General features: G+C 48.3%; 10 protein-coding genes across 10 annotated transcripts; 4 read left to right on the top strand and 6 right to left on the bottom strand.

Moving 5' to 3' along the window:
- Nucleotides 1-536: 536 nt before the first annotated feature.
- Nucleotides 537-2,187, bottom strand: DEU56DRAFT_814297 (ADP-ribosylation). The gene is made up of 8 exons (XM_041353727.1): nucleotides 1,697-2,187; nucleotides 1,532-1,646; nucleotides 1,297-1,475; nucleotides 1,226-1,247; nucleotides 1,138-1,175; nucleotides 948-1,087; nucleotides 866-902; nucleotides 537-806 (listed from the first exon to the last, which is right to left on the bottom strand). Exons 1-8 carry the CDS (start codon nucleotides 1,821-1,823, stop codon nucleotides 673-675), a joined length of 792 nt encoding a protein of 263 aa, XP_041206619.1. The 5' UTR covers nucleotides 1,824-2,187; the 3' UTR covers nucleotides 537-672.
- Nucleotides 2,185-4,243, top strand: DEU56DRAFT_814295 (DUF1768-domain-containing protein). The gene is made up of 8 exons (XM_041353726.1): nucleotides 2,185-2,635; nucleotides 2,686-2,935; nucleotides 2,994-3,125; nucleotides 3,172-3,258; nucleotides 3,305-3,398; nucleotides 3,454-3,716; nucleotides 3,764-3,844; nucleotides 3,898-4,243. Exons 1-8 carry the CDS (start codon nucleotides 2,508-2,510, stop codon nucleotides 3,976-3,978), a joined length of 1,116 nt encoding a protein of 371 aa, XP_041206618.1. The 5' UTR covers nucleotides 2,185-2,507; the 3' UTR covers nucleotides 3,979-4,243.
- Nucleotides 4,244-4,311: 68 nt separating this feature from the next.
- On the bottom strand, nucleotides 4,312-5,988 carry DEU56DRAFT_457815 (uncharacterized protein). Its single transcript, XM_041346324.1, has 3 exons — nucleotides 5,239-5,988; nucleotides 4,476-5,187; nucleotides 4,312-4,416 (listed from the first exon to the last, which is right to left on the bottom strand). The coding sequence occupies exons 1-3, from the start codon at nucleotides 5,791-5,793 to the stop codon at nucleotides 4,373-4,375; spliced, it is 1,311 nt and encodes a 436-aa protein (XP_041206617.1). The 5' UTR covers nucleotides 5,794-5,988; the 3' UTR covers nucleotides 4,312-4,372.
- A 292-nt stretch (nucleotides 5,989-6,280) lies between these two features.
- Nucleotides 6,281-7,087, top strand: DEU56DRAFT_704741 (ubiquinone biosynthesis protein Coq4; the record flags this gene model as incomplete). Its single annotated transcript, XM_041347376.1, has 3 exons — nucleotides 6,281-6,407; nucleotides 6,461-6,687; nucleotides 6,743-7,087. Coding segments are annotated over 3 exons (699 nt in total), but the record flags the coding sequence as incomplete, so codon positions are not given.
- A 480-nt stretch (nucleotides 7,088-7,567) lies between these two features.
- On the bottom strand, nucleotides 7,568-10,110 carry DEU56DRAFT_981950 (uncharacterized protein). Its single transcript, XM_041359868.1, has 3 exons — nucleotides 8,874-10,110; nucleotides 8,758-8,817; nucleotides 7,568-8,705 (listed from the first exon to the last, which is right to left on the bottom strand). Exons 1-3 carry the CDS (start codon nucleotides 10,045-10,047, stop codon nucleotides 7,831-7,833), a joined length of 2,109 nt encoding a protein of 702 aa, XP_041206615.1. The 5' UTR covers nucleotides 10,048-10,110; the 3' UTR covers nucleotides 7,568-7,830.
- Nucleotides 10,111-10,671: 561 nt separating this feature from the next.
- Nucleotides 10,672-12,990, bottom strand: DEU56DRAFT_457737 (uncharacterized protein). Its single transcript, XM_041346323.1, has 19 exons — nucleotides 12,804-12,990; nucleotides 12,665-12,726; nucleotides 12,517-12,604; nucleotides 12,453-12,466; nucleotides 12,373-12,393; nucleotides 12,246-12,323; nucleotides 12,164-12,191; nucleotides 12,057-12,108; nucleotides 11,963-12,006; nucleotides 11,882-11,906; nucleotides 11,800-11,830; nucleotides 11,705-11,744; nucleotides 11,557-11,657; nucleotides 11,441-11,500; nucleotides 11,365-11,392; nucleotides 11,256-11,313; nucleotides 11,171-11,195; nucleotides 10,919-11,120; nucleotides 10,672-10,868 (listed from the first exon to the last, which is right to left on the bottom strand). Exons 2-18 carry the CDS (start codon nucleotides 12,688-12,690, stop codon nucleotides 10,919-10,921), a joined length of 921 nt encoding a protein of 306 aa, XP_041206614.1. The 5' UTR covers nucleotides 12,691-12,726; nucleotides 12,804-12,990; the 3' UTR covers nucleotides 10,672-10,868.
- Nucleotides 12,991-12,997: 7 nt separating this feature from the next.
- Nucleotides 12,998-15,282, bottom strand: DEU56DRAFT_814262 (uncharacterized protein). The gene is made up of 17 exons (XM_041353725.1): nucleotides 14,931-15,282; nucleotides 14,788-14,875; nucleotides 14,723-14,736; nucleotides 14,644-14,664; nucleotides 14,512-14,589; nucleotides 14,436-14,463; nucleotides 14,328-14,379; nucleotides 14,231-14,274; nucleotides 14,154-14,178; nucleotides 14,076-14,103; nucleotides 13,978-14,020; nucleotides 13,831-13,931; nucleotides 13,716-13,775; nucleotides 13,637-13,664; nucleotides 13,527-13,584; nucleotides 13,441-13,465; nucleotides 12,998-13,392 (listed from the first exon to the last, which is right to left on the bottom strand). Exons 1-17 carry the CDS (start codon nucleotides 15,002-15,004, stop codon nucleotides 13,218-13,220), a joined length of 942 nt encoding a protein of 313 aa, XP_041206613.1. The 5' UTR covers nucleotides 15,005-15,282; the 3' UTR covers nucleotides 12,998-13,217.
- A 60-nt stretch (nucleotides 15,283-15,342) lies between these two features.
- On the top strand, nucleotides 15,343-17,006 carry DEU56DRAFT_814258 (uncharacterized protein). Its single transcript, XM_041353724.1, has 8 exons — nucleotides 15,343-15,549; nucleotides 15,609-15,626; nucleotides 15,677-16,022; nucleotides 16,075-16,154; nucleotides 16,204-16,244; nucleotides 16,298-16,451; nucleotides 16,510-16,674; nucleotides 16,731-17,006. The coding sequence occupies exons 1-8, from the start codon at nucleotides 15,496-15,498 to the stop codon at nucleotides 16,920-16,922; spliced, it is 1,050 nt and encodes a 349-aa protein (XP_041206612.1). The 5' UTR covers nucleotides 15,343-15,495; the 3' UTR covers nucleotides 16,923-17,006.
- Nucleotides 17,007-19,860, top strand: DEU56DRAFT_814250 (uncharacterized protein). The gene is made up of 4 exons (XM_041353723.1): nucleotides 17,007-17,548; nucleotides 17,609-17,883; nucleotides 17,942-19,650; nucleotides 19,703-19,860. The coding sequence occupies exons 1-4, from the start codon at nucleotides 17,125-17,127 to the stop codon at nucleotides 19,782-19,784; spliced, it is 2,490 nt and encodes an 829-aa protein (XP_041206611.1). The 5' UTR covers nucleotides 17,007-17,124; the 3' UTR covers nucleotides 19,785-19,860.
- A 275-nt stretch (nucleotides 19,861-20,135) lies between these two features.
- Nucleotides 20,136-22,101, bottom strand: DEU56DRAFT_740145 (major facilitator superfamily domain-containing protein; the record flags this gene model as incomplete). The annotated part of the gene is made up of 9 exons (XM_041348787.1): nucleotides 20,136-20,469; nucleotides 20,521-20,739; nucleotides 20,795-20,944; nucleotides 21,000-21,150; nucleotides 21,205-21,408; nucleotides 21,464-21,577; nucleotides 21,633-21,740; nucleotides 21,789-21,819; nucleotides 21,871-22,101. The coding sequence occupies 9 exons, from the start codon at nucleotides 22,099-22,101 to the stop codon at nucleotides 20,136-20,138; spliced, it is 1,542 nt and encodes a 513-aa protein (XP_041206610.1).
- Between the last annotated feature and the right edge of the window lie 302 nt (nucleotides 22,102-22,403).

Below are 22,403 nucleotides of genomic sequence, written 5' to 3'. Positions count from 1 at the left end.
CAATGGCACTGTACGTTAGCACGGAGATCTCGTGGTCCGAACGAGCAGGATGATGCGAGGCCAGATGGTAATATGACAGCCGTATCGATTGGATGACGGTTTGCCGCAGGGTGCACCACGCATAGCTCGCGCGTTTTCCTCTAAGGTACCATGCAAGTACAGCCGCAGAGGATATCGACGAATGCCAGGCTTTCGGATCCACACCATTAACAGTTCCAGAACAATGTTTGCCGCACGGCCGATGCAGAGACATGCTCAGCGTTCCCGTTAGTACTACTTTAATGTAGGCCCGACAACCTGATGCCTGAGGTATTGGATTGGTCGCCACTCATGGGTTTTGAATACTGAATTCATAATAAGAACATTGTTCTCATCACTCGCGAACCGTAAGTGTTAGGACAGGCCATCAGTGGTGTTTGCGGGGCAGCCTTAACGGTGGGGGGACGGGAAAGGAACAGGGTTATTGCACAGCCACATCAAACCTTCGTTCTGACCTGGGTTGCACACAAGATTTTGACCATTAATTGAGTATTATTCCACGATCCTCGCCCGGTCTTACTTCTATAGCTACAAGTAATAGTACCACAACTGTAGATGGCTGATTCGAATAAATCAATATATAATGTCCCTCGAGCATCCCATGCATATGTGATGGTAAAGTCAAATGTCCGTTCATGAGACTAACGGTGTCTTGAAGATCGCTGACATCAAGGTCTTAAAGCTTGGCTTGAACGAATCTTTGTGCTTGTGTCCATATACAATAAGATACGCAGGACGCACAGCGTCATTTGCGTAGCATACGGTTTCTGGGTCCAATATGAAAGGTAAGTGGAAATCCACAAGTGAATTACAAACCTATACTCGCCCTCATGGTTCAGGTCCCAGCCAATCTCACCAGTAATCTGCAAGGATGTGAGCAAGTAGTAATTAAACAAAGAGGAACTTACGGAATCAAAGCCATCGGGAGGTTTAACGAGGTCAGGTGCATTCCTATACCGTTTGTACGGCCTCCCAACGACAACGCGATTGACCAGCATGGTGCGGAGGCTCGCATCTTGCGACAAGTTGCACGAATAATCATCAGCTTCTGTGCTGCGATTGAGTGGGTGTATCGATGTAAAAGGAATACTAACGGACTTGACGAGCAAGCAGTGGTATATATACCATGCCCAAACCTACAATTCTAGCTTAGAAACGATCTACGGGATTCTATGGGATTTCTCACCTCTTGAAAGCGTTCTTCGTGCCTAGGCCGAGTCAGGCGGTAGATAAGAAGGTGATCGAGAAAAATCTTACCGCATCTCTTCACATCAAAAGATGCGCGCAAGATAGAGCAAAGGTAGCACTCTTTGAGGCCACACAAGAGAACGTTTCCTGATGATTCTCCCAGGAGACATGCCCTGTTTGTACCGTGGAAGAGCAACTTCTCGTTCCCTGCGTTGTTCCGAGCCCTTATGCGGTCCTGCACCTGCTTCCTATGACCCAACAATGGTCAGCACACACTATTTCCGCTTTGAGCGTTTATCAGCACCTGTACTGTAGATATGGCTCAAGATTTCCATCTGGCCAGAGGATCTTAAAAATCCCTTGTATCTGTGGCCTGACTTTCTTGCCATGTCGCCATCCCTTGTTGAAAAGGTCTTCAACTGAAAAAGAAGGATTAGCGAGCGCCGACCAACGAGTAGGATCAAGCTACCTTCGGCGAAGGGAGCACTATCGCGGCTAAGATACACCAAGCGGCTGCGCCGACCTGCGGAGCTGTTAACGGGGTTCTCCAAAGAGAATTCATCCAAGTTTAAGGATTCAAAAGACGAAGTTGACATAGATAGCAAAGTTAGATAGACAGAGTACAAATCGAGTCCTACATGTCCATAAAATATGATCTTGGTATCTCAACGCGGTTGAGGTGCACCCCCCGCACGCGCGCTATCCGCATAGCACCATTAGCCGTAAAGAAATGATCAGACCCATCCAGCTATGAAAAGCCTCGTGTCAACGCAATCAATGCGAAGAGCATCAATGATTGCAGCTGTGGGTTCTAGTAGTCAACGTAACAAAGGCGGATCACAGTCACTGCCCAATGTCAAAGATAGGGTTTATCCATGCTGCAATCGCGCTGCAGCCATGACAAGAACATGAGGATCAAAAGCAAGTCCAAAAAGGAAGGTAAGTAAGATGTAGTTTACTTAGTAAGCGCATTGCTTTCCATGCCCCCTCCATGATGCAGAGCGCTCTGTGGCCTTAATCGATGACGGAGTCTCCCAGATTTGAATACATGACAGGATCCACTGACTACAGGCTAGACTCCTTTATCCGAAATTCTCGTGCCGAGTCTGTTTCCGATTGTATAGCCTTGTGAAGGCATATAAGAACCTCTGGACCAGGAAAGCTGTTTCGGTTTCCTGAGTTATCAACTGGACTTTTCACTCAATCGCCCATCGAAATTTATCAAAATACTCTACGCACTCTTTGCTGTTGCTGTCGCCGTTGCTGTTGTCCTGCTTGGAATGCTAGACAACCGCATGATCATGAAACTTGCTAGCTTACTCGGTCTCAACTCTGCCTCGGATGCGCCACAGTCGGCATCTGTGGCGCGTCGGGCTCGGCCCGCTACCCAATACTCAGCGCCTTCGAAGTCAGTACATCAAAACCTTTCACACTTTCGTGATGTTAAAGCTGTTTTAGGCATGTACCAAGCTTGCAGCTGCCTTCACCTGATAAGCGGGATGACGGAGAACCAGAAGCTTACTATCCTCCGCTCACCGCTCCGCCAGAACCTGTGGGGTCATCAGTGGCGCCTTTTCAAAGAAGGGGACGGATTTTGTTTTACGATAAAAATGAACCTTACTACGAATTCACGAATTTCTCGTCACATGACGTCGTCTACGCTGGGAAGAGATACCCAACCAGCGAACATCTCTTCCAATCTTTCAAAGTTGGTTAAAAATGTTAATTTCCTGATGTTTTTCTGACTCTTGAATTTGTTGGAACAGTTTTTAGATTCCCAGCCAGCCATCGCGGAGCACATCCGCAAGTGTGGGGACAGGCCAAGCGCTGTGTTCGATGAAGCTCATCGTCACCAGAAATGGGTTCGATCCGATTGGAGACAAGTAAACGTTGAGAAGGTAGTTCTGAAGTTAACTTGCCGTCTGTATCTGACCGTGACTACAGATGGAAGTCACACTTCGGCTCAAGTTCACTCAGCATTCTGATCTAAAGGCCTTGCTCCTTGGCACCGGTAGTGCTGAGCTGATCGAGGTAAAATATCAGGTGGTTATCTGTATTCTTCTGACCGCGTGGATAGGACTCCCCAAAGGACTACTTTTGGGGGATAGGTGCTGATGGCTCTGGACGCAACGAGCTGGGGAAAGCGCTTGAGAGAGTGCGCGATGAGCTTCGTAAGTATCCATCCATGGACTACCGGAAATTTTTTATTTACCAGCCGACGCGAAGGGCACGACGACAAACCAAACAGAGTGCCCGCAGTCAGACGTGACACATCCCGATTTTCGTTACAAGACTTGACGTCGCTGGTTGCAGCGGCAGCACCCCAACTTCCAATCCAACGCCACTCCGTTGTTTCCGCAGGCATGACGTTCAGCCCGCAATCAGCATCAGCGCCTCAAACTCTACAGCAACGTTTCTCCGTTGTTCCTGCAGGCATGGCAGTCAGCCCTCAGTCGCCGTCCACTCCCCATGACACCGGGCTATGCGAGGTTCGTTAATACTGTCCTTGATTCCGCGCTTTTCTAACTTTTTGCAGTTTTGCCACCAGAAACCGAAATATCAACACCATCCTTACTGTGGAAGGACGTGTGCTACACAAGCAGCGGCAATGTGTAACGTTAGTTCGTCTTTCCGACCGACGATCCCTCACGCTAACAGACTTTTCTTTAGCACTGTCGCAACAAACCAAAGTATGGCAAGCATCCTTACTGTTCAAGGACCTGCGCCGTGCTTGCTGGGAAGGCAGCCTAGGTTCAAAAAACTTCCCGCGATTGGATAATTCGTGTACTGTAAGATTATACCTGGTTGTTTACGAGCGTATTTACTATCTATCACCGTTTCTCTATGTCTACATCCACCAAACCAAGCTAGGTGTTGATGTGGTCAATTTGAGTGGCATGGAGATTCTCTACCTACCACGAACTACCCATTTCTGCCAAACTCATTTCGTTATGATAAGAACAAAGTCGGAATATTGCACAGCGCAGATCGATGAATTGAACCAGAGTCAGATATTTGGCTGATATGAGAGTCTGGGAGCCGCGCAGCGGCACCCACTTATTAATAATAATCGATAAGTATGCTACAGTAGAAACAATTGGAGATGAGTTGAGGAAACTAGATATGTTTTACATGAGCTATTCATTCATTCATTCAGGCATCCGAATGACAGCACCCGTCGAAGACGATCTGCAAGAAATCAAAAACATCAGCTGGCAGAAATGCAAGAATGCAAGAATATGACTTGCCTCCGAAGGGACTAAGAGCTCTAGCAGGGCTGAAGGCTCGCCTTGGGCTCGTAGCACGAGATAACTCCTTTTCTGCCGAAGTCGGACTTGCACGAGGGGAAAGTACGCTGATTTTGTTCACAAAATTAAGAGTTAGGTTCATGTCAGAACCCAACGCCTCTTGGGCACTTTGCCCAGGCGAAGCAGGACGGGAAAGGACCATCGCAATACTGTCGTTATGCCCAGCCTCACCGAGTCCGCTGCGAATAGTGCCTCTGTTGCTGCGTCGCCCACGTGATTGGGAAGTCGATTCATTGGGGAGCTTGGTTCGCGTATGAGATGAACTCGAGTTGATACGAGTGGGGCTGCGATTTTGGCTGCGAGAGGGTGAACAAGGATCCTTCGAATGGACCTTTCGCACTGGATGGGTGCTGTCTGAGTGGCCCGATGTGGTGCCCGTGTCCACAACCGATTTGGACCGATTATGAACCTTTCTCGCGGTTTTCTTAAGTGGCGTGGACTCTGTGGAAGAGTGTCCGCGTTCCTTTGCCTTTTGGGTGTGCGCCGAGAAAGTGGTGATGAAATCGGACGTATCGCCGATATTGTGAATGTGCAAATGAAATTTGAGTGCTTCAAGATCGCGAAGGACATCTTTGCATCCAGCACGTTGACAACGGATCGTGGCTCCAGGAGTGGAGTGTCCAGCCTGGATCATTTCCAATCCCTGAAGTTGCTATATAAACGTCAGTATGAAATATCATGGGATGTGAGTAGTAGTGCTCACCGCCTGCGCTACGCCTTCCAGGTCGTAATGAAACAGATGAATCGCTGGCTCGGGGCGCTTCTCAAGATCAATCGTGGAACGTCCGTCGTCAGTTTCGGCAAGGGTGTATGTCGAATCCCTGTGATTCGGAATTTTAGGAAGTTCCTTGGCGCAGTTGAGGTGGCAGACATCTGCAGTCTGTTGGGCCTCGATTTTGTCATGCCGTTGTAGGTAGTCCTGGATGATTCTCTGGGCCTCGGTTATTTCATTGGAATGTTCTTGATATTTCTTGACGATTTCCTGAGCCTGAGACTGAATATCATCACTGGGTTTGAAGTCTACAGCACACGCCACGGATGCAGGTGCAAACTCCCATGAGGATTCGAAATCGGTGTAATTGCCATCGTCATCGTCATCCTCCTCATCGAGATACACAAACGAGATCCCCTCTGGAATTTGACAGGGGAAAAAAGTGCCGTATCTACGAGTATCTGCCTTGGCGGCGTCGAGTACATCGACGCCCGTTACAGGATACTGTGAACGGCCCGTGACAGTAGCTGTTTCTGAGCTCGACATGATTAACAGACAAAAGTGAGAAAAGCAGGCGGCACAGAGAAAAGTAGGGAAAGAGGAGGCTAGTGAGGTACTCCATGAAGACGAATTGATGGTGTTTTTATACGCGATAGATGTGGACCTTGGACGCTTTCGTGGATGTGGACGCTTAGGTGGACGCTTGGTGGACGCAGCTGTTCCTTTGACCCACAGTTTTCAATGAATTCCATTTCGGGCATAACCCATTTCTAGGGTTAGGGTCCCCTTTCCACATGTCACGATCACTCAACTTGAGGTTAACCACTAACTTCGACGAATCGACATGTCAGTGATTCGTCCTTCCGTTCCTCTGAAAATGCGCATCGGGGCTCATTCACGAATGAACACAATGCCCTCTTGTCGAGGAACTCGTAGATGGGACAGTGTGATTAAAACGGGCCAAGCTCGCTCCTTCGTCGCACTGGCGGCTTCACCTACTAGGTCTTCATCCTACGCAACCAATAGAAAGCTACGCTCTGTTCACACTAGTTCTCGACCGCAACCAGCATATCCTGGCCACATACCACTCACCCCATTTGAAAATGGATTTCTCGCAGTCGGCTCTGCACTCATGTCTCTTATAGATACTCGTCGTGCGGGTAAGCTTTTCCTGATTTTTATAATGGGTGTATTTTCCTGACAAGTCAAATAGACATGGTTGCAGCCTGTGGAGAAACCACTGCTGGGCCGACTTTGGTGAAGTTACGCGACATAATGTTGGAGTCCCCAGAAGGTCGCCGCATTCTCAAAGAAAGGCCACGTATCAATTCACAAACCTTGGACTTGGAGAGGCTTCGGTCCCTTCCAGATAACACCTTTGGACGTGCTTATGTAGGGTGGCTTGACGCTTGCAACGTCACACCTGATTCTCGAGAGCCCGTGGGATTATTTTATTCAAGTCTCTGCTACCAGATATTTACCATTCTGGACCCAGGTACACTACATAGATGACCCGGAGCTGGCATATGTCATGCAGCGATATCGCGAAACGCACGACTTCTACCATGCCCTCTTTGGATTCAAAGTCTCGGCCCTTCCCGAACTTGCGCTCAAAGCCTTTGAGTTTACGAATCTGGGCTTCCCCATGACTGCGTTATCACTGGGAGCCTCCGTGAGACTCAAATCATCTCAGCGGGCCCGGCTTTGGGTGGAATTTGTCCCTTGGGCCGCGAGATGTGGAAGTCATGCAAGGTGCTTGCTTACAGTGTACTGGGAAGAGAGGTGGGGACAGGATCTGGACGAAATGAAGAAGGAATTCGGTGTCTGGGATCCGCCGGCGGGGATTACCCTCAAGCGTTGATTCCCATTGACATATATCAAACATGGTGATAATCAATTGTCAGGTCTTTCCGTTTTGCGGGTCCTGCACTGTGGAGCTACAGCATGTAGAACTGACCATGTAGATTGATATCTCCCGTCGCGTCGGCTATCAAGTGTTTCGACCTGCACAACTCCGTCTATAAAGAACGTGGGATATTTCAAACTCCTGTCATTCGACGTGAAGAGGCCAGGTCAAGAACGTACAGAAAAACGGAGGTAGTAAAACGAGTCTGACTCTACGTCAATTTCAGATATTTGACACGGCTACACCTCTGTTTTGTCCGTATTACTGGTCCACATCGCACCTGTTGACGCCCTCAAGTCAGCATGAAATATTTTACGAGTGCTAGCTTGCTTGTATCTTTACACCTATTAGTTCCATTACATGACTACAGCGCGCCTTCGTCTACGTTATACAGTCAAGAACACCCATCGAATCATGCAAGGCTGAAGTCCATGTATGATCTTCTATAATTCAGCGAACAGCTACATAACCGACGTGCTAAGATGCGTATTTACAACTCCTTCTGATGTGCATGCATTGTGAGTGAGATAAAAACGAGGCATAACAAACCTACACAACAAAAAGCGAGAGACCAAAAAAATCAAAGGAAAAAATGCCGCAAAGAACAAATGCAATGATAACATGCTTGACATACGTGAAATTCCGTCCCATGCGCGTCGTCTCCTTTCCATTACCTCTCAAACCCTCCGGATAGTGGCACTCCTCCCGATCGTGCTTGAACTTCCGGTCATGCTGGGTAGTTTTGACTTCGGCGCGCTAAATGTGGGCGCGGGAAGTCTGGATGAAGGTAGTGCTCCGCCCGTGGGACGGGGCAGCCCCGAAGCCATGCCTACAGTCGCAAAGCGCGATGGCGGGCGTAGGCTCTTTGATTCAGCAGTGGGATTAGATGCGGTCGGTATCTTCAGAGGCGGTGCCTTGCTAAGCGATGACGCGGTGGGCTTCAGCAACCTCGATTTGAGGGTCCCGCTAGGTGGTTTTATAGTTTGCGCAGGTTGGGAGGGCATGCAAGTCTCAAGGGGTGAACGAGGAGGCTCGGTCGCTTTCGTGCGTAGACCGAGGACACTTGTGAGTTTGCCCCTCACACCGAGTACAGGGCGCACGCCCTCTTCAGGCTTGCAAAACATATTTGACTTGAGGTCGGCAGGCATATGCCCGGGAGGAGGGCGGCGCACGCCCGTTAGTACTGGTTTGTGGATCAGAGCGGGAGGAACGGCTGGTGCTAGCTGCTCCTCTTCGCTACTTCCAGTAGATGACGAGCCCGCACTAGACACGGAAGTTGTCTTGTCATGTGCTTTGGGCCGCTTCACGATGCGGAGCGCATGTACTGGGGCTGCAGGAACTGGTGCAACGAACGTCTGCGAAATCCTTGGTGGCGTCACTGATGGCAATGCAGGAGAAGCGACCGGGGATAAAGGTATGGACAGCTTCAGCGACTCAAAGACTCCATCTTTAGGCGTGCCAACCATAGGTGGCCGCGGGGAGGGGGATGACAATTTCATTCCCGGAGAGAGACTGCTGCGTCTTGTACTAGATCTCATGGCTGCGGGGGGAGCTGATACAATAACATGAAAAGGGGGAAGTTCATTTCAAAGATATGAACGCACCATTCGCAGAAACGACGGGAGGCGATGGCTGTGGCGTTGGGCTAGGCCCAGATTGTAGTGCTACAAGTGGCGAGGCTTCAATATCTAATAACAGCTAACGAGAGAACATGGCTCACCTGGAGAGGCGGCAACATCCGCAAATTTGGTCACTGCATCCTTCTCCTTGATTCGTTTTGCGAGTGCCTCCATCATCTCTTCCTCAGCTTGCATGTCGAAATCATCGCCGTCAATCGTAAAAGCATCGCCTCCGAAGAATGAGATCCTGTCATTCAGAAGATCGAAAGACGCGTCAGGACATTGAAGTTGGAGGTTGAACGAAGAGTGGAGATCCACTGAGTTTCGACGCAAAGATGGCGAAGACGTTGTGTGGGCTCGAGGACGTAGGCGAGGACGTGCGGCTGGGGCAGCCAATATGTCGCGTGAAGGAGATGACTGGTTGTGATATTTGAGAGGAGGTGACAATGAGACAGGAGGCGATTCAGAAAGGTGAGTGTGTGTGAGGAGAGCAGTCGACGGTGACGGTGATAGCTGTGCTGTAGATGAACCTAAATTCTCTTCTCTCGACAAAACGATGGTAGGAGTAGCGTGTTCAGGAATGGGCTTCATTGATGGCACATTTTGATCTGTGAAGTTGATGGCATTGATAACAGAAGCTAGTGGTGAGCCAACTGGTGCCAATGTGGCGTGACTCGCGCGGACCGCTGTCGCGGGCGAGGAGTAATGTTCCACGCCAGAAACTGGAGCTTCAAAGGTAGCTGGGGCGAGCGTTACTACTTTGCGCGGGACTGGTGTGGCATCGAAGGAGATATCGGCAAGAGGGGTGCGCTGACCATGAGGAGTAGGAGTCTGTTCTGACAGTGGTGTTTGCGCGGCATTGAAGAAATTGTGCGACTGTCTTGGAGGACTGTTCATTGGCGTGGCCAGTGAGTCCTGTTCATCTATCTCCATGCTTTCATGGACGAGTGACGCGTTATCGTCAAAATCTTCCGGCTCTTCTTCGATGGTGAGCCCATTGAAAAGATCGGCAGTTTCATCCATGATAGTCATATCACCGACATCAACTAGACGCGTTCTGAGGACTACTGGGGAGTAGTGTTTGCTTTGGGTCTTGTAAGTGCGGTTGAAGAATGCTGTCATCGTAAGCCTGTCGGATTCATAGTAGGATTCGCAGCTCGGCTCAGCGTTTTCCTTGTCAGATCCAGAGAGCGAGTCTGGCGTTGTGGCTTCGCTCCTGGGAGCCGCATTTAGCGGGTCAAAAAGGTTGAGCACGCTGTATCTTGGACGGCTCATGATGGAATGAAGAAACAGCAGCAGTCCTTCAGAGTCCACCCAAACCAACCCCGTGACTCAGTGACAAACGCGTGACACGTTGCGCTCAAGTCACGTTTCTTTTTAACGCGGTCACGTGCAGGAACAAATAACTTTTCAAGTTCATCGGGCGTGGTCGTTTTCTACCAAATCCCTCTGTGGAAGAGTTGAGTGATGTGATGCATCAAAATCAATCCACATCTTTCGTTGATTCCAGCCTTTGTCCTTTCAAAAACAAACAAATCTTCGAAGACAAATCACTCTTCCACGCGAAGAACCTAGGTCATGCATCAAGTTCTCTCGCAGGCATTCGAAGGACACGATCTAATCGCAGGAGAATCATTTCGAGCCTACGCATTTGCTCATCAGTGGTCATGCAAACTTACCGCCTTCGCAGCACATTCCTCTAGACGGTCCATATATCATCTCGCCATGTGTCACTATTGGATGGGCAACATGTCCTGGAATTGAATCACGAAGGGAATGGTGACGCTTATTTCTTCACATTTCCGCCAGCTATACTACAGATAGCAATGCCATAGGACCCCAAATCACGCTCATCGCGGGTATACACGACTCTTGTGATTTCAATCCTGTACAGTGTATCCAACAGAACATAGCCTGCAGGGAAAAATGAACCTTTATTCCTACTTTCGATGCGTCGGCCTGACGAGCCTGGTTGGAGCGAAAGCGGTAATCACGGATATGACATGTTCACGATCCACCTTGATCGTGGATAACTTTCCCTCCTTGGATTCGATAACAAAGGGTGGCCCTGTTATAAACGCTTTTGACATGATGCCCTAGTGCAATATGTATAGATGATGTAAGGAACACCAAATCAAATCCTGACTTATTTGAAGGACCCTTTCGATAGAGGAAAGATGGAACCTCTGCCTTCTTCCATTTCCAATGTCTCCTGATGCTCCGATCTTGTGTTTGATGATGAATGTGAAATCATGTCCACAGGAACCTCCTTTGTGAAAAGCGTAAAACTGATTGTGGAAATCTCGTGATCCACCTGTGGCTGCAGGTAGGACTCCCGGGCAATGACGCTGAACGAGTCAGTCAGTGGCCTCTTCTGTTACTGTTGAGGGTGACTCACTTGGCAAGAAGACATGTAGCATATACTGCCATGCCAAGAAGTCAGAACATGCGATGTACGTGAGCAATGATAACAAGATTCTCACAGCATCCCATAGGAAAACACAAATATAGATGTTTGATAACGAAACTGCAGACTGCCCACTGCATCTTGGTTAGATCACTGATCCAAGTGAGACGGATAAAAGCACTCACAATTCCAAGAGAAATTAATGCCGCCACACTACACAAGCAGTGAGTCCACACCCATCGTCAATGCCAATGGACTGACGTTGTGACCAAGCCCGTCTGTGAGCAAAATATTACGAGTTTTGTGATCATTCGGTTAGTTCTAGACATCAAGAAGGTGAATTTGAGGTTCATTTGGTGCTTGAACTTATTAATCACCTTGGAAATTCATTTCTATTACTGTGGAGAATGTAGGCCAAAGTACCAGCGATAAGAATATCACCGATTGCTGAACAACCAATCGAGATCGGGGGAGCCCACTAAATCCTTGTGAGCTACATCTCGATCAACAGGAAAACGAACTTACAAGAGCCATCGTGTAGTAAGTATGATCACTTAGTTTAAAGCTGCCACCCGTGTTAATAAACGCCTGGCAGCGCGATGTTGGTGAATTGGACCTACATCATGCAGATAGCCTTGAGAAAACCAAAAGCTGTTTCCCATTATTGAATTGTAGGTTCCGCTGCAGCATAGATTACTGCACCTTGCTCTATAGCACAAAATGCGATCTGATTGGCACAATAAGTCACCGTTTCTGAGGCAGCTCAATTGATGCAGTCCCTACCAGAACAAATGTCATTCTCCGTTTACCACAGAGAGTCTTCTCAACTTCAAGCGCGCATTAGAGGAAAACCCAATAGTATCTTGGTGACACATACGTCTGCAAACCCTACTGATGAAAACGCCATGCACAAGAGATGTGGTCAATGTCTGTGAAACGACAGTGAGCTTAAAGCCAAAACCGGGGGAAGAAAGCTCTATTTACACATATTCCAGTATAAAGCCCCCATTCTCTGTCGTTCTGTCTCTGTCAGAAGGAGCATCGAAGAGTCACCAATCATACTAACGTCGACACACGGCCAATGAAATGGGGGAAATCCTCAAAATCCATTGTATGAACGCCTGCGATCCGAGAGGTGAGTGCCCTAGCGGACATATTAGTGGCATGAAAACATATTTCAAATAGGGGTTCACATTTGAGTAGCTTGCATCAACCTGTAGAACGATGTCAGTCCTCACGTGAAGTGCAGCACGGCACAACTGAAGAGATTTACCAGATGAAGGCAACCTGTTCTGCGTCATCAGCTGTCAGTCTGTGGTATGTGGTCTAATTCGTACAAGAACTTTGCTCTGCCAGGTTTCTCGAGATCGAATGGTATGTTCCGTGAAATAGATCCAGACTTGCGCAGTCAAAATCAAGAAAACTCTATCGTCCATCGTTAGTAGATGCTAGATGGCGCCAGTATAGTCGATAAAACAATCGTACATAGATGATATACCGAGACCAGTCATCTGGGAAGCCAAGCTGTCGCTGTATGCCGTCGTAGCCTGGGCCATGGAATGTAGTATGAAGGATGAGATCGATGGGATATAGGATGGGATCGAAGGAAGAAGGGTGAGCATACCGTATATCTTTGAGTTCTGTCTGACCGCTACTACCGGCACCGCAACGGCCGGTGATCATGAGGTCATCGTCAAACGTAGTAGATAATGGTAGATGAACGTCATATGATTTCCATCCCTGGGCCCGACACCCACGGTCAGACAGACGATTACGTCGGACTCGGGTGCTGATTACATGCGAAGATAGACATCACTATCGGCAACTCTCCATCAAGCAGTATTTGTGCACAGAATAAAGACTGGAATTATTAGGAATAAAAGATCTGTCTGGGAGGGCTGACTGACTTTGATCCCACAAGTGAATATTGTATAGCTTCTCGATGCATACGATCATCGATGGTGAAATAATTCTATGTAGGCAATCACGGCAGAATTGAGATGGTAGCATTAGGTCTAAAGGATTATGGCGACTCGACTCAACCAGAGGACGCTTTCGAGAAACCTGTTCCTCCGTGCATTGCCGATGTCTCCTGATTCCCCGAGTTAGTGTATGGTAAATCCAAGCCTTGCGGGAAGCGTGCGAAACTGATTTTGGAAATCTCGGATTCCTGGACTGTCTGTGGCTGCAGGTAGGATTCCCGAGCAATGGAGCTGAACGAGAATCAGTGACCTCTTCCGTTACCACACAGAACGACTCACTTGGCGAGAAGACATGTAGCATATACTATCATACCAGGACGTCAGAACATTCCATGTACTCGAGTCGATAACAACAGGACTCTCACCGCCTCCAATGGGAAAACACATTTGTAAATGGCAGATATCGAAACGGGAGGCGGCCCACTGCATTTTGGTCAAAACATGATTAATGCGCAAAACGAATAGAAGCACTCACAACTCCCATAGTGATAAATGCCGCCACGCTACACAAGAAGCAGTGAGTACATATACATTGCCAATACCAAGGAACTCACGTTGTAATCAAACCCGTCTGTAAGGAGAACTTTATGAGTTTCGTGATAATTTGGTTAGTTCTGAACACCGAGATGGTCAATTAGATGTTAATTTCATGCTCGAATCATTAATAACCTTGGCGGTGCAGTTCTATTCCTGTGAAGAATATAGGCCACAGTTACAGCGATAAGGATATCACTGATTGCTGAACAACCAAGTGAGATCGGGGCAGACCACTTCATTTCGTTAGTTATACCCCGATCGACGGGAGAATGAACTCACAACATATATCGTGCGGGTATTATGATTATTATTATATTTGAATCTGTTTTCGTTTCTGAGAAACTCCTGACAGCGCGACACTGATGAATTGAACCTACATGCATATAGCAGTGAGAAGACCAAAAACTATTTCCAAGGATCAAGTAGCGACTCCGCTGCAGCAAAAATTACTGCACCTTGCTCTATGACGCACAGCGTGACCTGATGGTAGCAATTAGCCACTTGTTGCCGACGCAACCGACATAGTTCTTACCAGAACGAATGTCATTTTCCGTTTACCACAGAGAGCCTTCTCGACTTCAGGCGCGCATCAGAGAGAAGCATAATAGTAGTACCTTTGTGGTACGTACGTCTGGAAACCCTGTAGATGAAAATGCCATGCACAAGGGATGTAGTCAAGGACTACAAAAGGACAGTGAGCTTGAGGTGGAGACGGTGTGGAGGGAAACTCCACTGACACATATTCCAGTATTGAGCGCCCATTCTCTGTTGTTCCGTCAGATAGAGCATCGGTGGATTACTGACAGTACTAACGTCGTCACATTGCCAAAAAAACGGGGTATATCCTCGAAATCCATTGTATGAAAGGACGAGATTCGAGACGTCAATGCCCTAGTGGGTTCTCCAGTGGTCTGCACACAAGATTCTTTTCCAATAGGGACTTACATTTGAGCAGCTTGCATTAACCTGTAAAGCGACATCAGTCTTTCCGTCAAGTGCAGGATGCATAATTGGAGGTATTTACCAGATGAAGGCAACCTGTTATATATTGTCAGCCGTAAGTCTGTGATATGCGATCTAAATCCATACGAGAACTTTGCTCTGCCTGTTTTCTCGGGATCGAATGTTGTGCCTTCGGAAATAGATCCAGGCTTGTGCGGTCAAGATGAGGAAAACTCTATTGCCGTCGTGAGCTATGGTCACCGATATGGTTCTCGATGACACAATCATACATAGACGATATACCAAGACCAGTCATCAGGGAAGCCAAGTTAACGTTTCGACTAGCGAAGTTGTACGCCGTCATGGCTTGGGTGATGGAATGCGTTTACTAACGTTTTATGGTTCTATGGAGGATGAGATATCGAGCGAAGGAAGAAGAGTAGCCATACAGCATGTTTTTTTTATCAGTGAGCGCTACCGTAGTACTAGCATCGCCACTAGGACCGGTAACTGCAAAGACCGGGTTTCAGATAGCGTTGTCAAGACAAGATGAGCCAGGATGGCCTAGCGCAGCGCTCAACCCACTCACTAGGCTGGATGTAGCTACATAACCCTAACAGAGTCCAGAGTCCGGACCGCTATGTTAGACGAGTTCTTGATTTAGTAGTGAACTCTGTGAACCATTTTTGTAACATTTGTCAGCACCAGTAATGAACCGTGGCTGAGCCAGGTAGACATCTTTCAAGTGCGCACGATCTCTGCAAGTGACAGACCTTCGCGGAGGGCCATAGACAGCGCTATTGTTAACTTTTTCATACAGTCTTTACTCGCTCACGATCACCATCTACCCTAATCATGCCTCCAAAAAAGCAGAATATGCCTTCGGGTTCGAAGGTCAAGGAGGACAAGGTAGATCATCATGCAGCTTTATCTCAGGAAAGAACTGACGGATCAGTCACTCCACAAAGACTTTTGGCATGAAGAATGTAGGTACAGTAATACGCTTCATGTAGACAATTTTTGACCGTGTGTACAGAAAAATAAATCTGCCAGGGTCCAGAAACAGGTGCAGATCTTGCAGCAGCAGCAAGCCATGACTGGCAAGTCCAAGGAAGCGGTCGCAAAGGAGAAAGAAAAGGAACTACGCGAGAAAGCGAAACTCGACGAGGAGAAGCGGAGGAAAGAGGAAGCTGCTATGTTCAAGCCTGTTCAGACGCAGAAGGTACCTTTCGGAGTCGATCCCAAAACGGTGCTTTGCGCTTTCTACAAAGCCGGAAACTGTGAGAAGGGTAATAAGTGCAAATTCAGCCACGACCTCAATGTTGGCCGCAAGGTGGAGAAGAAGAATTTGTATGAAGATAGCAGGGAAGACAAGCTGAAAGGTACAGTGGTCATGAGTCAACTGCCTCAGTCTTTCATCGCGTCCTTTATCAGATACTATGGAGAACTGGGACGAAGAGAAGCTACGGAATGTAGTCTTGTCGAAGGCCGGCAATCCTAGAACAACAACAGACGTGGGTCGGGATGCATCACCGCTGGGACCTCTACTCAACGTACGTATAGATCGTGTGCAAATTTTTCATCGAGGCCATCGAGACTCAAAAGTGCGGAAATTCTGAACTCTGCAGTTTGACTGACTTTATCATTTTCTTTCAAGGTTTGGGTGGTTCTGGGAATGCCCTAATGGCAGCGAAAAGTGTCAATATAGGCATGCCTTGCCTCCTGGGTTTGTGCTCAGATCGGAGCGCAAGGCAGCTGAGGATGCGGCGAAAGCTAATATCATCAGCCTGGAAGAGTTCCTTGAAGTTCAGGCGAGTGCCGTCAAGCAGTAATGTGATTCCCCAATGATCTCACGTTGCGATATCACAGCGCCACAAACTAGGGTCAAATTTAACTCCAGTCACTCCAGAGACTTTCGCGATATGGAAGAAGACTAGAATGGACAAGAAAGAAGCTGAGACGGATGCAATGCGGAAAGCGAAAGAGACGCAACATGCGGCTGGTAAGAACTCGGGCATGAGTGGGCGAGATTTGGTACGTAGTAATGAGATCATACGCGGAAACCCCCTATTGACTCAAGATAATTCTAGTTCCAATACAATCCAGAATGGTTCGAAGACGACGAAGAAGAAACGGAAGACTGGGATCTATCGGTATACCGTCGGGAGCAAGGCGACTCGGAAGATGTTGCAAGGGTTGAAGACGACGCTCAAAACGTCGGGATATATGATGACGATGGAGGAGATGACGATTCTGGGGGGCCATCATCAGATGGCACGTAGAATATCTAAGATATTGTGTGCTTTACTTCAGGAAGTCATATGCATTTACCCTTGTCACTTGAGAGTCACGGTTGTACATAAGAAAGTCGGTTAATTTTGCGTTACTACCGAGTTGACGTTCCGAAGACCTCAATAATCAACTTCTGCCTCTTTTATTGATTTCTTTGTTAACTCATCTGGTCTAAACTTTCAATACTCAAAGATGTCTCGTATTCCTCAACCATCTCCGCGTCCAACGGTGAAGACCACTCTCGCGCCTCCTTCTCGCTCACGAGCTCCGTCGCCGTCCAAGCCTGCCGCCAGTGCACCTTCCCCTCGCGTGAGGACAAAGTCAGTCCCAAAATCTCCGTCCAAGGCTATCCGCAGGCCACCGCCCGTCGAAAATGAGCCACCCATTCCCAAAACACCATTGAGTGTTAAGGAAGCCGTCGCTCTGAAGCGAGCCGAAGCCAGAAAAGCCGCATCTACTTCTTCATCCCGAGCAGGCTTTGGCAATAGCGCAAGTTTCGGTGATTTTGAGAACCTCGAAGGTGCAGATCCGATAATATCGAAGAAGAACGAAGACGAAACACCCGAATTAGGGAGGTGGTCTGTGAAGGAGACCATTGAGCGTGCTCGAAGCACAGGTGAGTGGACGCACTCTGTGCTAGATGCGTGCCGTTGATCAGACAAGGTCACTATTGCAGGTGCTATCAATTTGTCCTCTCGCTCTCTACCATGCATTCCTTCTGCCTTGTTTGAAATTCATTTGGGAGTAACTCCTGATACATTGAAGTCAGTAGCTTCAGAGCCGCCCGTATCATCCTCCACGGATACTTCAAGTTCGTCCAGGCGGGCTGGCCAACGAGAAGGTCCAGCGTGGTTTGAAGCCCAAGACTTGCATGTGCTCAAAGCATGGAATAATAACATCGTCGAAATACAGCACGAAATCTCTCTCTTTGGATCACTGAAGACTGTGGATGTAAGTGCTGACCGCGTCCTCCAGTGATCGATGATGTCTATATCTGATCTTTTGGAAGTTGCATCAAAACAGGATTATTCTCCTACCTGATACCTTTGCCGACCTTACAGCTTTAACTACCCTAGATCTTTCTCATAATTCCCTCACCGCGCTGCCTTCAAACATATTTGCGTTGCCCAATCTCACAGTCATGAACCTGTCCCATAATGCCCTCAGCGAGCTCTCCTTTGGTGCTCCGTTCTCGAAGTCTTCCTCACGCAGAGCGCGAAACGACACCTTCAGTTCAGGGGGCTTCTTTGGTCCTGTCATCACGAGAGCCTCGTCGCCATTACCGCGCCTTTCTGTCCTGGACGCGTCTCACAATAAACTTACCGCTTCAAGCATTGATCACGCCAATCTGCCTCGGTTGATAACAAAAGCTGACTTTGCCGCGAATCCCCTGGCTTTGGGCGACTCTAACTCAACACCCGGATTTATTCGAGCCCTCAGTCACTTGGAACATCTCAAGGAACTTCGTTGTGAAACCGCCGACATCGGGGATGATGCCTTCCCCAGCAACTTATCCGATTCGGATGGTCACTGTTTCCCTCGGCTGCGGATCCTTGATATGGGTGAAACTCGAGCTACTATGGAAGGCTTGCGATCTGCGTTATCTGGGTTGAAGCAGGATATCACGTATGATTTTACTACTGAGGAGCCTCCCGAAGGCACCCTGAGGGTATCTATTGGAAAAAAGGTCGTTCGGGAAGCTTGGGAGGTAGAGGCGGAGAGAAGGGTGAAGAACCGTGCGTCTAAGAGTGTGGCAAGTACGGAAGGCGCTGGTGTTTTCAGCAAAATAGACATAGACCAAAATAACGCGGAAGTCGTCAAAGAGGCTTGGGAGATCGAAGCAGAGCAGGGTTTGTTAACGGAGGGTGGACGAAGACGAGCAAGAGCGGCGGCAGAAATGTCAGCAAATACTGTAGCCCCTCCAAAGCTCAGTACTGTCATTGGACGCGGACGCCCGCCTACACCTGCTAGCACCTCGCAACCATCATTGACCGCAAGTTTAACAAACCCACAATACTACCATGCTACCACTCAAACGCTCACTTTACCCCCGCTCTCAGCTCCAAAGGGTCATGCTCGATCCTTCTCTCTAGCAACTCCATTCTCGAGTTCACCATCTTCTCAAGGCAAAACGGATTTTGCCCTACCTACACTGACACTTCCACTCGCCGCCCTATCAGCCCAGTTGTTTGCCCCGACGCTCAAGATTCTCGTGTTAAGCAACCGAAAATTCAATCTTTGCGTTTCTCTCCCAACCACCGGCGAGGTCTTCCTTCCAAGCCTGGAGGAGCTCGTCCTGGATGGGTGTGGATTCGGTGATCAGGTCTCCGTGACACGTCAAGCTGACACGGGGACTACCACTCCTCCGCGCTCGAGCGACATGCTTCTGCCTTTGTTGACGCGCATGTTCCCCAGTCTTCGGACGCTGGATCTATCTTATAACGCTCTTACGTCAGCTTCGCTGCAGCAAGACGTCCTGTCTTCCCTTATCCTGGCTGACAACTCCATTTCTCGTAAAGGTCTCAGGCATCTCCGACTCCGTGGCAATCGAATCAACGAGATCGACGGTTTCCAGGGCATCGCAGATCTGTTCAAAGGTAATCGTTCAGTGCCCGATTGGAAACTAGAAGAATTAGATCTCAGAGACAACGAGATTTCCAAGCTTCCCGCAGAACTTGGTCTTTTGCCTCTGGATATCTTCTTGGTGGATGGCAACTTGTGAGTAGCCCGTTGCTCGTTAGTTGTGTAGCGATGTTTACGCGTCTGTCAGGTTCCGTATACCCCAGAGGAGGGTTTGGGAAAGGGAAGGAACGAGGGGCCTTTTGAGCTGGCTGAGAGGTCGCCTGGAATGATACCCACATGATGTAGTAGCCCTTCGCATTGATTTTCCCCAGTTCGAATGCGATGACGTTGTCTTACTGTACTGTCTTTATAGTGCGAGTTGACGGTGCGAACTTTTGATTCAGTAAATTATTGAGTGACCCGAGCTCTCAGCATGCCGAAAAGCGAGACCAGAACGCTTCAGTGGCGTGTGTACGGAGGACACATCAAGGTAAGTTGATACGTGGCAGGCCAACGAAAAGAAAAAGGCGCCATATCCCTATCCGTGATTAATACATCAATAGCGACGGTCGGTACACATCTCTATGTATGTAAGTACATTATGAGCGACATATCACCCACGCCTCTCGTCAAAGAACGACTTATTGGTTTACTGTAGTCATGGTCATTACGTTCGCACTGGTAAGCGTCGTGTCGGACAAGGAGCTGCGGTGTTGAGGTTGGGGTTTGTGGTCCGTACTGCGGTCGTAAAAAATTGACACTGAAATAGCTTCAAGAGCGACAATCCCAAAGAGAAACCAAAATGCGGCAGCTCGTCCGGCGTACTCATGCGAACCCCCATGGGTGACCTCCACGGACGTCTCTATTGAGCTGATAGCAGCGAGGCCAATTGCGGATCCAAAAGAAAGTGCGCCGTTAAAGATGGCACCAACTGTGCCGGCCATGGATGAAGGCACAGCTTGGAAAATAGCAATGCTGTGAAGCAATTAAACCGAGTCCGTGAAACCATAATGATTTGGAACTTACTTCGTGTGTGTGTACGTCAGCATGGCCCCTACGGATCCTAGTGCAAAACCTGGGAAAACATATGGCCAATAATTCTCGGGCCGCCCTCCACCGACTGCCAGCAAAATGGTACCGGCCATAGACAAAGACAGACCAGTGAGAATAATCCACTTGGGACTGAAGATGCGAGAAAGTGATCCTGTGAAACTCGCAACGAAGGCAAAGAAGGCTATTGGCAACCTGGGGAGCAGAATTCTTTATAATGGGAAGCATGGGGTGATAGTAAATACCTTACATGTGTACGGCCGACAATATTACCGACCAGTGAAATATATTTTGCCACAAGGTGGTAAAAATGATCAACACCGCGTTCCACCAAAATATTGGCAACAGTGAGATGGTGAACAGAACGGAGAAATTGTTGTAGAACCATGTCCGGGGTGGTCTGGTACATACATAATCAGCCCCGAAGTTTAGTGCAATGATTCTTGATAACCTACATTGCGGCCTTGTCCACAGGAATGAACGTTTCCCAGTAAAAAAATCCAACCACCATTAAAGTTGATATGATCAGGGGGATTATTACTGATGGGGATGCCCAACCATCAATGGAACCAGACGTCACAGAAAAGATGAATAAGATGACTGCAACTATCCGGGTCTGTGAGCGGTGCAGGCACTTCGAATATGCTACAAGATTCATACCGGTTAGAATGCTTACGCCGACTACATCAAGACTTTTCCATTTCGCCTCTCCAGGTTCAAATGTGTCTACAGTGACTGCAAGTTGTGATGGTATGATGTACACACAAGCCAGAGCAACTGGCAAAGCCATACAGGCTACAAACCAGAAAACCCAATGGAAAGACACCCATTCAACGAGCATTGCACCAATCAGGAGACCGCCAACTGCGTAAATAATGAGGATCGTCATGCGTAATCAGATATGCATCTGGAATCTCACTGTTAGCGACCGCACCGCAGCCTCCGAATAGGCCTATTGCCCTTGCTTGTTCTAGCGGATCGGGAAATACCTTGACGAGAAGTGTTAAGGCAGAGGGGACTGTCATTGAAGAGGCTGAGAGGCAATATGATTCGTCAACCAGAACCCGCATACCGGCAAGAATGTTCACCTATTCCAGCCAGTGCCCTGAGAATGATGATCGGAATTTTGTCATCAACAAATCCGGCGCACAACGAAGTGACACCAAGACCGGACACTCCTCCGATGAACACAGTTTCTGTAAGCCTGTCAGCATTACAAGCTAATTGGCCAACACAGCACTGACTTGGATTATATACGTCGCTGATACGGCCGCTCTAAAGCAATGTGGTGAAATACATGTCAAAATTAACGGGGTTGGTACACACGATAAGCAGGAATGACGCAAAAGTCAACTGGGACGCGCTAAACATCCACGTAGATTGACTTGCAGTCATATTCATGGATAGCTCGAGAGAAGGGATAGCAGAAAAGAGAGCTGAGATACTGAATGCATCCAAGAACTGAGCAAGACAGAACATGACCAACAACACAAGCTTGCGGGTGAGAGCAAGTCTTTTACCATCATCAACCACGGAGAGAGTCAGCAGTGGCAACATTGCGGGGAAAGCTGCAGACAAAATATTGCAGTTGGACGGTTTAGAACGCACCAACTGGGTGACTGGTGAAAGGGTGGGATGGTATTAGTTAGGACATTCGCTGTCGAAAAAGATGGGTGGGTAAACACTGTACATAAGAGGTATAAAATTTATGACCAACTTAACTTGAGCAAGATACACGTATTCTCGAAGTCGGGAAAACATCCCGGAGATTCTAGATGAGTCATAGGATGGCTTCCTATATGAAAATGCAAAAACCATTTTAGCTTCGTCAAGAACGCCGGTCATTTATTCAATCACGA

Source organism: Suillus clintonianus, assembly GCF_016758775.1.
Source record: "Suillus clintonianus strain FC179 chromosome Unknown DEU56scaffold_55, whole genome shotgun sequence".
NCBI classification, from domain to species: Eukaryota; Fungi; Basidiomycota; class Agaricomycetes; order Boletales; family Suillaceae; genus Suillus; species Suillus clintonianus.
The sequence above is the reverse complement of the archived record's forward strand: the minus strand, read 5'-3'. Positions and strand labels throughout refer to the sequence as shown.

Excerpts from the sequence above, each read along its gene's own strand:
- DEU56DRAFT_981950 (XM_041359868.1), bottom strand. The coding sequence starts at position 10,047 with ATGAGCCGTCCAAGATACAGCGTGCTCAACCTTTTTGACCCGCTAAAT. Across the intron at positions 8,818-8,873 it reads GGATGTTGCCGCCTCTCCAG|CACTACAATCTGGGCCTAGC; the intron begins GTGAGCCATGTT and ends CGCCACTTGTAG. Across the intron at positions 8,706-8,757 it reads TCCCGTCGTTTCTGCGAATG|CTCCCCCCGCAGCCATGAGA; the intron begins GTGCGTTCATAT and ends TTATTGTATCAG.
- DEU56DRAFT_814262 (XM_041353725.1), bottom strand. The coding sequence starts at position 15,004 with ATGACGGCGTACAACTTCGCTAGTCGAAACGTTAACTTGGCTTCCCTG. Across the intron at positions 14,104-14,153 it reads GCTGTGCGTCATAGAGCAAG|TTTTTGGTCTTCTCACTGCT; the intron begins GTGCAGTAATTT and ends CCTTGGAAATAG. Across the intron at positions 13,776-13,830 it reads AATAGAACTGCACCGCCAAG|AACTAACCAAATTATCACGA; the intron begins GTTATTAATGAT and ends CTCGGTGTTCAG.
- DEU56DRAFT_814250 (XM_041353723.1), top strand. The coding sequence starts at position 17,125 with ATGTCTCGTATTCCTCAACCATCTCCGCGTCCAACGGTGAAGACCACT. Across the intron at positions 17,884-17,941 it reads GATCACTGAAGACTGTGGAT|TTGCATCAAAACAGGATTAT; the intron begins GTAAGTGCTGAC and ends ATCTTTTGGAAG. Across the intron at positions 19,651-19,702 it reads TTCTTGGTGGATGGCAACTT|GTTCCGTATACCCCAGAGGA; the intron begins GTGAGTAGCCCG and ends CGCGTCTGTCAG.
- DEU56DRAFT_457737 (XM_041346323.1), bottom strand. The coding sequence starts at position 12,690 with ATGACTGGTCTCGGTATATCATCTAT. Across the intron at positions 12,192-12,245 it reads TTCATTGGCCGTGTGTCGAC|AGAATGGGGGCTTTATACTG; the intron begins GTTAGTATGATT and ends ACAGAACGACAG. Across the intron at positions 11,121-11,170 it reads GCTACATGTCTTCTTGCCAA|CGTCATTGCCCGGGAGTCCT; the intron begins GTGAGTCACCCT and ends TGACTCGTTCAG.
- DEU56DRAFT_814297 (XM_041353727.1), bottom strand. The coding sequence starts at position 1,823 with ATGTCAACTTCGTCTTTTGAATCCTTAAACTTGGATGAATTCTCTTTG. Across the intron at positions 1,248-1,296 it reads TTTTGATGTGAAGAGATGCG|GCACGAAGAACGCTTTCAAG; the intron begins GTAAGATTTTTC and ends GACTCGGCCTAG. Across the intron at positions 807-865 it reads CTGGGACCTGAACCATGAGG|AAACCGTATGCTACGCAAAT; the intron begins GCGAGTATAGGT and ends TATTGGACCCAG.
- DEU56DRAFT_457815 (XM_041346324.1), bottom strand. The coding sequence starts at position 5,793 with ATGTCGAGCTCAGAAACAGCTACTGTCACGGGCCGTTCACAGTATCCT. Across the intron at positions 5,188-5,238 it reads TGGAAGGCGTAGCGCAGGCG|CAACTTCAGGGATTGGAAAT; the intron begins GTGAGCACTACT and ends ACGTTTATATAG. Across the intron at positions 4,417-4,475 it reads AGCTCTTAGTCCCTTCGGAG|ATCGTCTTCGACGGGTGCTG; the intron begins GCAAGTCATATT and ends GATTTCTTGCAG.
- DEU56DRAFT_814295 (XM_041353726.1), top strand. The coding sequence starts at position 2,508 with ATGCTAGACAACCGCATGATCATGAAACTTGCTAGCTTACTCGGTCTC. Across the intron at positions 3,126-3,171 it reads GACAAGTAAACGTTGAGAAG|ATGGAAGTCACACTTCGGCT; the intron begins GTAGTTCTGAAG and ends CCGTGACTACAG. Across the intron at positions 3,845-3,897 it reads AAGCAGCGGCAATGTGTAAC|CACTGTCGCAACAAACCAAA; the intron begins GTTAGTTCGTCT and ends ACTTTTCTTTAG.
- DEU56DRAFT_814258 (XM_041353724.1), top strand. The coding sequence starts at position 15,496 with ATGCCTCCAAAAAAGCAGAATATGCCTTCGGGTTCGAAGGTCAAGGAG. Across the intron at positions 16,452-16,509 it reads AAGAGTTCCTTGAAGTTCAG|CGCCACAAACTAGGGTCAAA; the intron begins GCGAGTGCCGTC and ends GCGATATCACAG. Across the intron at positions 16,675-16,730 it reads GCATGAGTGGGCGAGATTTG|TTCCAATACAATCCAGAATG; the intron begins GTACGTAGTAAT and ends AGATAATTCTAG.